The sequence below is a fragment of the Manacus vitellinus genome, unplaced genomic scaffold, assembly GCF_001715985.3.
Source record: "Manacus vitellinus isolate BGI_N305 unplaced genomic scaffold, ASM171598v3 scaffold_67_pilon, whole genome shotgun sequence".
Taxonomy (NCBI): Eukaryota; Metazoa; Chordata; class Aves; order Passeriformes; family Pipridae; genus Manacus; species Manacus vitellinus.
Window position 1 is genome coordinate 2,411,402 of NW_021940737.1, and position 12,739 is coordinate 2,424,140.

At 37.9% G+C, this 12,739-nt stretch overlaps 1 protein-coding gene across 4 annotated transcripts in view; it reads left to right on the forward strand.

The window, feature by feature from the left end:
- The window catches only part of USP33 (ubiquitin specific peptidase 33), a 32,107-nt gene extending 22,097 nt beyond the window's left edge, over positions 1 to 10,010 (forward strand). For 3 of the 4 annotated variants that reach the window (XM_018083777.3, XM_018083779.3, XM_018083780.3), the window contains exons 17-24: positions 329 to 509; positions 1,489 to 1,615; positions 2,965 to 3,134; positions 4,074 to 4,155; positions 5,147 to 5,255; positions 6,618 to 6,720; positions 7,441 to 7,509; positions 8,816 to 10,010. In XM_018083777.3, coding sequence (XP_017939266.1) covers positions 329 to 509; positions 1,489 to 1,615; positions 2,965 to 3,134; positions 4,074 to 4,155; positions 5,147 to 5,255; positions 6,618 to 6,720; positions 7,441 to 7,509; positions 8,816 to 8,973 — 999 coding nt within the window. In that variant the 3' untranslated portion in view covers positions 8,974 to 10,010. Of the gene's footprint in view, positions 1 to 328; positions 510 to 1,488; positions 1,616 to 2,964; positions 3,135 to 4,073; positions 4,156 to 5,146; positions 5,268 to 6,617; positions 6,721 to 7,440; positions 7,510 to 8,815 lie in introns of those variants that run through there. The other variant, XM_018083781.3, reaches the window with a different exon arrangement.
- Positions 10,011 to 12,739: the final 2,729 nt, after the last annotated feature.

A 12,739-nucleotide genomic window follows, 5' to 3' on the forward strand; every position in this document is an offset into this window, starting at 1 on the left:
ATCCTTGGAGGTGTTTAAGGACAGACTGGATGTGGCATCAGTGCCATGGGCTGGGAACCACAGCGAGGTTGGTCCAGCAAGGGCTGGACTTGATGATCTCAGAGGGCTTTTCCAACCTGGTTGATTCTATGAATCTGTGATCAGTGTTAGTAGACACAACTGATTACCAACAAAAATAATCTGTGGAACACCAGAGCTCGTGTTGCTTCAGGTCATTGGGAAAAGTATTCTTGGGATGATAAAAGGAAAAGATGGCATGCGCAGTTCAGTTATTTAATATCAAATACCGTGTGTAGTTCTTGACTGAATCTGTCAATCCTTCTTACAGATATTGTGCATTCACCTCAAAAGATTTAGACATGAACTTATGTTTTCCACAAAAATTGGGACCCACGTGTCCTTCCCCTTGGAAGGCCTCGATCTTCAGCCTTTCCTTGCGAAGGACAGTCCAGCTCAAATCGTGACTTACGATCTCCTGTCTGTCATCTGCCACCATGGAACTGCCAGCAGTGAGTATGAGCTCCATTGCTTTGCCTTTGCAGTTAAAACTCACATCAGCACTTCCCTTTAAGGGTGGTTCCATATCCTGGAGGGTAAATAGATAATGTGCCTTACTTACACTTATATGCATTACTTTTTTGGAAAGGGTTTACAAAGCATCACAGAGAGGTCAGTAATTTTTTAAAAATTACTGCTGCCATTTAACCCCAAAACAGGCAGGAACTGCTATATGTGGGTAGTGATACAAGTAGCTGAATAAACATATTATTGCTGCATGTCAAGGTCATGTCTGCTGAGATGCTTTTAATATTTATAAGCTTTGGAAAACAGGAGAAAGCGATGTTTTAAGCCAGTAACTTCATACATTATTGTAGAAGTTACCCCCTCATATTTCTCAAACTTGAGATATCCATTGTTTGGATGAATTTTTTTTCTTTCTTTTTCTAGGTGCTTGCTAAATGGTGCTTCACATAGTCAGTTTAGCACATACTTGATTATTTACCTACTGGCAGCTAAATATGTATTTAAAAATAGTAATAATTTAAAATATATGATAAATAATCTTCAAAACACAGTAAATAATGGTGGTGATATCATGTAGCTGTTCCACATCTATGCTGCTTTATAATAGAAAGCACACAAAGACTTGCAAAGAGTTCATTGTGGGAACTGATTTGGGTTAATTGTTCAGTCTTACTCTGAATATCATGGTTCAGGACTGCATTAGACAACAAACTGCTTGAAGAGTTCAAGAACATGCTGAAAGCAGTGGTGTTCAAACTGATAGAAATACAGACAAAAAAGCTGATTATGAGTTTGAAAGAAGTTGATATCCAAGTTGTGTCTGCTAATGATTCTGTGTTTCTCCTATTTGAAACTTGAATTTTTGGTTGGTTTTTTTTTAGGACTTACTTTCTTTCCATGTATTGCAGGGTAAAATGGGCAACTCTAGACCCTTTTTAATAACTCTTGCTTCTACCACTCTAGGTGGCCATTACATAGCTTACTGTCGCAACAATTTAAATAACCTGTGGTATGAATTTGATGACCAGAGTGTCACAGAAGTATCAGAATCCACAGTGCAAAATGCAGAAGCCTATGTTCTCTTCTACAGGTAAGAACTTTAAAGTATGATCATACCTCTCTAAGTCAGGTATGTAACTAACTTTTTAAGCAGAGAGGCAGCTTTCAGGAATCAGCTGCCCCACAAGAATTATTATGGAACAATTTGACCAACCAGAAAAGCCCATGCTGGAGAGAAACTTAATCCTTAGGATTAAGGGAATTTAAAATGAAAATTAAACCTGCACAAAAAAAGCACAATGAGAGAAATGGAAAGAGAACTTCAAGCAACACTTAGAACTTGCCACCAGTTACCTTGTGTTCCGTTAGAGGAAGGGAATTCTGCTCAAGGGGAGGTTTTCCCCATGGAAGGTTTTTAACTGTTGGAGCTCTGGATGGAATCATGCAAAGTCTTTATCAGATTGGGATGTGGAACAACAGAGGTTTTCCTGTGCTGCAATTTAATTTCAGGGAATTTATAAACTAGTCTTGTTCTTGAAAATTGAAAGGTGAGAAGTCATGTTATTATCATCATCTTCAGTTTAAGGGATTTCACTATCAAACTTTTAAGAGTTTTGTTAAATAAATTTGATCTGACTTTGAGCAGGTAATGTATTTTAAATGGTGTCATGGGTTTACTGTGGCCCAATTTTTAAAACTCACACAAAATTGCTAAAAGATGAGAGAGGTTTCACAACAGGCAAAAGAGACTTGACATGAGGATTAATATTAAAATTTATTGCTAACAGAATAGAAACTAAAGAGTAACGAAATACACAGTATTAAACACACCTTTTGATCACAGCATTTGTTTTTTTCCTACTGTTTTAATCTTGTTTTGCTGTACTGTAAATAGCCTTGTCACTAGAGGCATATTTTTACCTGAAGCTTTTCTGTTTAGTATTGGACTCAACTTTCACACCATAAATTAACTGAGGTGGCTCAGTTTTTTTGTGATGCTGAGTCAAGTTTGAGTTCAGAGTTTTGGAGGATGGAACGAAAGGTTCAGACCTGCTTTTGGAGAAGAGAGATTCTCTACAGTCTAAAACAGGAGGGCAGAGTTACTTCCACTTGTACAGCAGCAACAGTTTCAATGAGAAAAGCAGGGGGACACAGGAAAAGTAGGGGAATTAGCTGATCTAATTCCTGTTTAACCTTAACCTCTGAAGGTAAGTGAGGAACATCTGCCCAAGGAGTGCAGCTAGCAGAGCTTTATCTCAAAAGCAGCGTGGAGGAAATGGGCAGATGGGCACAGCCCTTCTCCTGTGCTCTTGGGCTGCGTAAACTTTAAAGGATTTTCAAGGTAATTTACTTGAAGGCAGAGTTTTCTTTTCAAAACTAAGTTACCTGCACTGTACCCAAGGAGATGTATCTATTTAATGATTTGTGTGTTGGTGACAGGAAGAGCAGTGAAGAAGCACAGAGGGAGAGACGGAGGATATCGAGCCTGCTGAACATGATGGAGCCGAGCCTGCTGCAGTTCTACGTTTCCAGGCAGTGGTTAAACAAATTCAAGACTTTTGCAGAGCCAGGACCAATTTCAAATAATGACTTTCTCTGTATGCATGGAGGTGAGTCTGTCAATGAGAATCATTAAAAAACAATTTGTCAGCTTTGGCTATAAACAGGGTGTACACTTCTTTTAGTGAAAGGAATTTGACTATGGTAAGTTCATATTATAACTTCTTAGGTAAATTATAACTTCTAAGTAAATTATTTGTCTTATGTTAGTAGCTGACTAATTGGAAATTATACTGTATGAAGTTATCCTATTTTTTTTTCTTTTCTCTGCATGTTTGATTCTGTTTTTAAACTTCCTTCATTCTTGAAGAGGATCAGCTTGGCTTATCTGCTTGCCTCCTAAACGAGTGTTTTCCCATTTTTAAAAATCCTGTCACTACATCATCCTCCTCAATGCTTTCAGCTACCAATTTAAATATTTTTCTCAGCTCTGTGCTAGAAGCAACAAGAAGGTTTGAAAGCTGTGTAATAAGAAATTGGTCTGATGCAGAGTATCCAGTGCATAGCAGTGTGAAAATTGAGTAGTAATGCTGTATATTGGGTATAGGAGCATAAACATTTTATTTTGTGCTAAATGTTAATAAAAATTAATTACACCAAGCAAAATACTTGAATTTTGAATAGACATTTTGTTGATGTGTTTACATGCATAAACAAAATATTTAATAACTAACATTTGAACTGTATACCCTAAGCTTTTTGAAATCAGTGTCTAAAATGCATTCTGGCTCTTTAATTTTTACCATTCATGTAGTTTGCTCCTGCTTTTTATGAACTTTTCAGCTTCATAAAAGACTAAAATTTAAGAGCGGTCTTTGTAAATACAGTAATAGATTATGCTGGGATAAAACTTGTGATTTCTCTGAATTCATTGAAAGCTTCTATTTTTTATTTCTTTGGGGATTTCTAACAGTCTCCTCACCCCCACGAAAAATCCACAGGTCTTTTTGATTGTTTGATTTTCTTGCTTGTTTTTGTTCCTTCTGCAGGTGTTCCTCCACACAAAGCCAACTTCATAGAGGACCTGGTTGTAATGCTACCTCAAAATATATGGGATAATCTGTATAGCAGGTAACTTTGGAACCATAATTGGAAAAAAACTCCAGTGCTGCGGTTTGAGAGCAAATAAATGTTCCAAGCAGCAACATCAGACCTCAGAATTAGTGGCTGAGGAAAGAAAAAACACTCCAGGCACAAAGCTGAGTGAAGGGCTTGCAAACAGCCAATTTATTTAATTTTCTTGTGCAAAACAGTGCTAAAAGGCTCCACAGAGTGGTGTGTTATTGGGGCAGCACTTCAATATTAAACCAATAAACACGTATGGTATGTACAAAATAACCAAAGTAGGTCAGCAAAAGTCCCCTTTGCAAGAGGTGTTTTGAAAGAGCTCTCTGTAGCAGCTTCCTGTTCTCTTCTTGGCTGGAGACAGCTTTTCTTTTCTGTTGGCTTTGAACCCATGGCCTCAGCTGCCAGTGCTGCTCCCAAATAACTTATATCTGAGTGTTCTGGACAAGTACTCCGTGCTTTTTAATGTTGGGCAGGTTTAAGTGCTTGCTTATAAAGGGGGAATTCTTACAAGCTCCTTTTAGAGTGACAAAAAGCTGCAGAAGAGCTTTGCTGATGACCTAAAAGACTCTACATTGCCCTTGCATTAAATATTTTTAGCTGTTAATTTCCTGCTACCTAAACACTACATCTAAAGGGTCGATTTTTTAAATTTTGTATTGATATTTTAAAATTTTAAATAAAACCAATGCTGTTTGCAGCTTATTTCCACTTTTCCTGTATATAGTGAATTTTTCTCCCATTATTCATTTTCTGCATGCAAAAGTATTTGTTGTTTCTGAAGGAAAATGTTTTTGAACTTCTCGTTGATCTCCCTTGTCTGTGAATATCTCTAAGAAGATGTCAAACTTAAGTCATGTGATAGAAAAGTCCCAGAGATTGTGGGGTGCTCCAGATCTTGAGAGTAATCTGTTAGGTATAGAAGAGGTATGACTTGTTATGGCTGAACATGGTATTTTTCACAGGATTAATGTTGGGTTTTTTACTTTTACTGCAGATATGGAGGAGGCCCAGCTGTTAACCATCTGTATGTTTGTCATACCTGCCAAATAGAGTCTGAAAGAATTGAAAAAAGGAGGAAAAATGAATTGGAAATGTTTATTCGGGTAAAAAAGTAAACACTTCTCCATTCTGCTCTTTGACATCACCCAGCATTGATGACTTGACCCAGGGCATTACCAGAACTGCACAGGAGATTCCCATAACAAATGGGCTTTATTACATATCTGTATACCTGTACACAATCCTTTCTTTCCTAATGGCAGCAGTAATGTTCTTGTGATATCCCAGATAACTGTTTATATGGAAATCCACTTTTAATGTGTTTCTTAAATTGCTTTTTTACAGTGTGGAAACAGTGCAACCACGTGAGCAGTTGTTCTTTATACACTGCCAGTGGTCTGTTCTGTGCAATCTGATAAGGCTTAAGTGCAATAATACTGTGCCAACACAAATGTAATCATAACCTTTAGTTCTAATTTTAAAAAAGCCATTGGGCACATAAACCTAAGTAGTTCAGTGTGAAGTAAATATGGATCTGTAAAATTACTATCAAGGAGCTACTGTATTTTCCATGAGTTAGATGATTATGAGCTTGAGTCTGAGTGGTAAAATAACCAGTGGTAGGGATTTATTCTTAAACCAAAAGTGTGCTCTGAAGTTTTCAGTGAAAATAAATGCAGAGGTATTGGAGTCCCATTTCTGTTATCTGAATTCATGAGGGGAAGAAAAATTGAATTGAGTCTGTTCTTTCAGTCCTGTTTGTCCTTTAATCACACTTCAGAGATGGTGTCTTAGCTTTCCCATGTTTTAACTGCTGTTTGAAATTTTTAATAATTGATTTTTCTTCCCTCTGGGTTACCACTGGTCAGTAATTATTATTAACCACATTGAGTCAACCTCATTTGCTTTAGCAGTCAGTATCCTTCCAGTATAAACAGTGGGTCTGTGTGCACTGGTGTGCAAGTGTTGTTACTGGTTAGTACACAGAAAATTCTAATGTCCTCTCCAGAGATTGCTTTAGGGGATGATTGCAAAACTTGCTCCATCTGAAACCTTAAGAAGTTGTGTTGATGCTTTAGGTTCATGACTTCAAAGGGGAGGTGTAGCTGTATTACTACAGAGCTAAAAAGATCATGGGTTTAAAGGTTTAAGTGACTTTTTGCTCGTTTCTGAATAGCATTGTAAAAAGATCTGTAAGTCATGAAAAGCCCCAGTGCATTAGATCACCATTCCTTGGTTGGAATTGCTCTGTCACCTGCTCAAAACATTAGGGGAAGAACAAACCTAGATGAAGATACAGTTCATCACACAAAGAACCTTCCATAAAATCATGGAGAAACTCTTTCAAAACGCTATTTTATTTTAAAATGTTCTACAACAGTGTAATGTTATGCTGTTAATAATTACAGAATTCAGTAGTTTAAAGAAAAAAAAAGAGAAAACAGCAATTTTTTTTTTCCTTTTAGCTTAATAGAGCATTCCAAGAAGAAGAATCTCCATCAACATTTTACTGCATCAGTATGCACTGGTTCAGAGAATGGGAAGCATTTGTGAAGGGTAAAGACAGTGGTAAGTTGTGCTCCATTCCAGAACACAGGTGATGTTTGGGGTTTTGCTGTCTTGGAGTTGTTTCTTGAAGTAAGTTGTTCCTGCTTTGGTAGAAGGACAGACAGAGAAGGCAGTGAAAGCTCTGAAACATGTAAGACACGGGTTTTACAGGTTACAGATACACCCAGGAACCAAAGTACAGAGAAACAATTCACAGCAGGGGGATAATGGGGTAGTTGTGGAAAGAATGTTCATTGTTTGCTGCAGCAGGAAAATTGTACCTACGTACAAGGGGGTGGATTTTGCTGTGCAAACTGACAGATAATTTCTGGAGGAAAGGTGACCTCGTGTCACAGCCTAAACTCATAGATAGCTCAGTTACACTGTGATAATGTCACTTTAGCTCACTTTAGATGCCTTTAAAGTTTTAAAATGGAAACACTGATAAAATGTCCTACAGCCTTGTCTGAGTCTGCTTTAGGACAACTTTGCTAGGGGTAAGAATTAGGATTAATTTGTGGTTTATGTTGCTTGAAGACTTACTGCAGTCATGAATGCTTTGAAAAACTTGCTCCTAATTAAAAATCTGATTAGTTTTTAACAACTTAGAACATACTGTTAAGCAGTACAAGAACAAGCAGTAAACAAATGAGCTGTTTCTCCTTCCATTTGGAAACAGAACCTCCAACCTGCTGTTTGTTTTCAGCTCTCCCAATTTTAATATTTCTTCTGTCGCACTAGATCCTCCAGGTCCCATTGATAATGCTAAGATTGCAGTGACAAAATGTGGGAATGCTGTGCTAAAACAAGGTAGGTGTCCAACATTGCTGCAGCTTTGGGCTCCTTGTGTATTTGCTGAAATTTGGAAATGTATTTTTTTTATTGGTGCCGTAAAATGGCAATTTTTAGTGAATTTATGTTGTGCCCATTTTGTGGGGACCAGCTTATTCTTGAAATAAAGAATTAGTACCTCTAACAGGTTAATCCAAGTGCTGATGAGAGAGTGTGGGAGGTGCAGAGTAACATGGGAATGGGGAGTGTGCTTTGGCTTTGGAACACTTGGCTTGATCAGGGTTTTCTCAACACTTCTTGCAGATGAAGCTTTGCAAGGTTGAGTTAGTGCAGGTAAACAAATGTGCAGCTCTTTGTACCTGTCCTCTTTGGGAACTTTTAATGGGCAAAGTACAGTAGTAGGCACCACTGGAGCAGGTGGTGAGGACAGAGAAGTACAGGAGGTAGGGGGAGAAGTCCCTTTGTTATGGCTTCTCTCTCTCCTCCCTCTCTTTCTCTCCCTCCTTCCCTTTACCATGAGGATGCTGAAGTTTTTGCTTAAGGAAGAGGTTGTTCCACCTGGTAGAAGAGCACTTTGACCTCTGCCTGGGTTAGTGTGAGGAAATCACTCCCACTGGGTCAGGCAGGATCACTGTGTTAACACCTGGAGGGGAGATGAGCTGCTGCTCTCTTGTCCTTTGCCACTGTGAAAAGCTGCAGAAAACCAGAAATGCTTGTTGGATGCTGACTTGAGATGGACCTCTAGGATTCCTCAGAGGAATGGAATCATAAACAAAGACTCTTAAACAGTGAATAAGAAGAAATGGGACTGACCCATCACACAAGGAGCATTCCTGGGGCTGTTACTGTCCTGATAATAATGCTTTCTCTCTGGGGTTTGGAGAATTTCACTGTGGTTCTCTTACTTTTATTCTTTACTATCAATATTAATTTTCCTGATGAAAAAAGAATCTTGAGTCCTTGAACTGTGCTGTGTAATTGATGGGACTCCATATCCTTATAAGAAGAAGAATTGTTGTTTCCTGAGGACCAAGAGCTGCCAGTTGTCAGCTTCACTGATAGGAATTACAAAAGATGTTTGTTATAGAACTTGTGTTTTATGCAAGTATGTATAATTTAGAGCAGGTAGTTGTAAGAATCAAGAATGATAAAATTAACACAAAATAGATAATTGGGTTTGGCAGTTGGTGCAAAGATAAAGCACAAATGCAGCTTACAGTTTTAAATTTGAATCCATATTCTTTTTTTTGGTTTTGTATCTGTTATGGACTTAAATAATGAAAGAATTATTCTAAATAGTAATTAAATTTTAAAAATTTTTCAGGTGCAGACTCTGGACAAATATCTGAAGAAACGTGGAATTTTCTTCAGTCAATCTATGGTGGAGGTCCAGAGATTATCCTCAGACCACCTGTTCCTCCAGCTGAACCTGATATATTGCAAACAGAGGAGAAGATTGAATTAGAAACTCATGGTCTGTAGCTATTGACAGAAAGATGAACTTGTAAGGAATCCAGCTTCCTTACAAAATGCCCAAAATGCATTCCTAAAAGTTTTATTCTCTTATGTCTGTTGGAGGCACAGCTCCCTGGGCATTACATTAACTACAGAATAGTAAGTTGAAATATGTATTGCAATTTGTTTAAATAGCAGCTGTTTCTCTGTTTTGGAAGGCATGTGGTTTGTACATTTTGGAACGTTTGCTCAATGGGAAAAAAAATGTAATTTCTGAATTTATAAATAATCCTGTTACATCCTTAGACTTGAAAAACAGGGACAAACTTTAGAGATGTTCAGTAACCCTTCTGATTCCTGATTGGGCTTCTGATATCTACAAACTTTTGCCTGTCTTAATTGTACAGTCTTGACAAACCTAGGTATATGAGGAGTATATTTTAAATGGACTGTAATCAGTGATAAAGAAAAAGGATTTTCATTTCCTAAACGCTCAGGAAAAAAAATTGTCACTTATTTTGCACTGTAAGTGTATGAAATGGGTAGTACATAACATCCAAATACTTACTGTATTTGAATGGATCAAACATTGGTGTAGACTGAATAATGTTTTAGTCAGCAAATGTCATAACTTATTACCTACTAAATTTTACATCTTATTATAGTCTTCTGTAACTCTATAAACCTGGCTAGTGTCTTTAATAGTATATGTGGCAAAAAAGATTTAGTCTTCTCTAGGGTAACATTTGAGAGCATGAAGTGTGAAATGTAAAATTATTATGGACATGAGTGATATAAATTCCAAAAAATTAACTTGTCTGGTCTCTTGAATTACATTCATAAGCATTTCGATTTGAAGGATTTTATTGTGTTGTTAAAAATTTTCATTGGCATGATGACCTTTAATGTCAGAAGCTGGATAAAATGTATATATTGCAAAACGTTATTGAATTCATTTTATTGGAATGCAGAATGGCACTTGCTCGTGGTTTTGCCTGATACTGTTACCAAATAAGCAGCATTATTCAAGACTGGATCAATAAAAAAAAAAATGAACTGTGGAATAGGTGGGGGGAGCTTTTCTAAATGTTTTTCATTTGTTATATAAATATAAAGACTTTTGAAGCGATGCTGTGGTGCTGCTCTCACACCCATCCAGCTGCATTTCTTGACCCCTTCATGTTTAGCCAACAATGTTGTCAGTTCTGGCCCCAAAGGAAGAAAACACTGACATAACATTCTTCTGTATAATTTTATAACCAGTATAAAATCACAGTGGTTTGGAACTTTGTAAAACACCTAAAGCTGTGCTGGTTAAAAAAACTGCACCTGTAGCAGCCCTGGAGAAAGTGTCTCTGCCCTGAAGTGTTTGTTGATGTGCTGTGAGGAGTGTCAGGTCTGTCTGAATGGAAATCTCAGTGTCTTCCTCAGCCCACCTGACAAGAACCAGAGCTAAAAACAGAGGGGTGCAAGTAAGACTTAGGAACAGTCAGTAACTTTCTGATCTTGCCCTCTGGAAATCTGTTCTAACCTCCCACCTCTGTTTTTTTGTCATAATAGGGTGACTGAACTAAACTAGGATTTATACTAGAAAAACTTTAACTAAAGTTTTCTTTGCTTTAAGATTCTCTAAAGCTAAGTAACAACAGAAGAATTTTTCCTGCGTGTTGTTCTTAATTGGAAACTTGGGAGGTGTTTTCTTGGTTAAAGCACTGTCTGGTGATCAAGTTTATGAATTTATTCAGTGTTTTCATTAGTGGTCTGGGTGGTGGAACAGACTGGCCCTGTAAAATGTGCAAGAGAAAACCCGATTGAGTGTTCAGGGCATCAGCTTGTCAGGGAATGAAGCAGTTCTGGGCCAGTGGGTATTAAAGCAGATCACACTAAGAGTTAAAACAGTGATACCAAAACAAAACCTGTTCTGGGTAATAGTAACAAAAGCATCAGATGTGAGGCACAGGAGGTAATTATTCTGCTCTACTTGGTGCTGTGCTTGTTGAGGTCTCATCTGTACTCTTCCCCTTTGAATGCTATACGATGATAAATACAGGTTGAGGAGAGGTTATTTTGGGGGAAAACAACGAGACTGGGTGTTGAAAAAGGAATTGTTTCCTCACTTAAAAGATTGCTGAAGATGCCAGACTTCCAATGTGTGATAATCACTGGATAACAGTGGACAGTTTTTCTGGGATGAGCAGGGATGTTTGCCTCAGGTTTAGCAATGGTGGCTGTTAGAAACCTAGAAATATTCTGGCACTTTTGTCAGTCTTTGCCACTGCCTGTCTGGGAATGCAGAGTCAAACATCATCTTGAACTGGGATGTTCCAGATCGGTAGCAGGACAGCAGAGTTTGTGAAATGCTTCTGTCCCTGTGCAAAAAGGTATCTTCACCCTGCCATGAAAAAAAGTCCCGAGTTTGCAGAGAAGAATAGATGTGTTTGTGTTTGAGACAGTTCCAAAGGGGTGACTGTCTCACTTTTAGCTCCTTGAGAGCTCTAGAAGGGATTTTATGTCACAGAAATAGAAGTAGCCTTTTAAAGGAAGGCAGTGTGGGAGAACTCCAGATGGTTGGTTCGTGTGTGCTGGAGGGAAGGCAGTAATTCAGGGAACAGGTAAAGGAGATGTCTTTGCTGTGAAAAGCTGTTGTGGCTCGCAGCAAAGAAAGACTGCATCTCAGGAAGGGGCTGTGGAAATTATTTTTTTCCATAAGCCTTTCAGCAGACTATTTGGATTCTTTGTTCGTTTGTTTCCAGTTGAGGAAACACAGCAATGTGTTTGGGTGCCAGGGGAAACTGTCATTTCAAGAAGGGAAAAATCCAGCAGAGTCCTTGTTGTAGGTCTGGAAATCCAGATATGAGCTGTTAAAAGCCTGCTGTTCAGCCTGGTAACTTTAATCCTCTCTCCTGGGGAAAACTGCATGGGAGGTATCAGGGACTTAGCAGCTCCAAGCTTGATTTCTCTAAATTTCTGATTTTTTTTTTTTTTTGCAAGTAATACAGCTAATTGTTCATCTGAACACCCAACACTGGGGAGAGTGCTTCAGATACTGTGTGATGGAGCTAAACAGGGTCATGGGAGGGAAAAGGAATAGCAGAACAACTCCTGAATTACTCAATAGTAAAATAAGACAGTTTTTATAATATGTTTCAGAGGTGAGAGCTAAGTAGTCTGTCTGCTTAGTAAAACAAATAAAACCAACCTGCTTGGTAGCTGTAAAATTATCTCATGTTACACTTTTACTGACTCAAAGGCCAAGTCTCTTCCTTTCCTGTCACTAGGACATTAGGAAATGCAGGAAGTTCTGAAGACAAATCTGTGATGCAGATTCATCCTTTGGGGAGTCCAGAAAGCTGTTTCTGCAAGTATCACCTAAATTAGCCCTGTGTGTAGGGATGCATATATATATATATATATATATATATAAAAATATGCACATAATCTACTTCTCCAGTCTCTTAATTGAACTGTGGCTGGAGGCACTACAGTAATGGTTTTTGGTTTTATGTTGGAATAGTGACCCTGAGTAGCTACATTTTATAATTATTTTTTTTTAATAGATAAATGACACTCAAATGACTGAGTGGGTCACCCCTCTGTAGTGGGTGTCACCTTCCTGTCAGTAATGGCCTGAAAGTTTCCTTGGTAAGTTAGAGACCTCATACACTGTGCAAAAAGCTGTATCAAGATATGAAAAAGGGCAAAAGCTATTCTTATTAATTCATATTAGACAAACTCAGAACCATTTTGATTACTCTGCATATTTTATTTTAATACTGTTGTTATTGTCATCTGT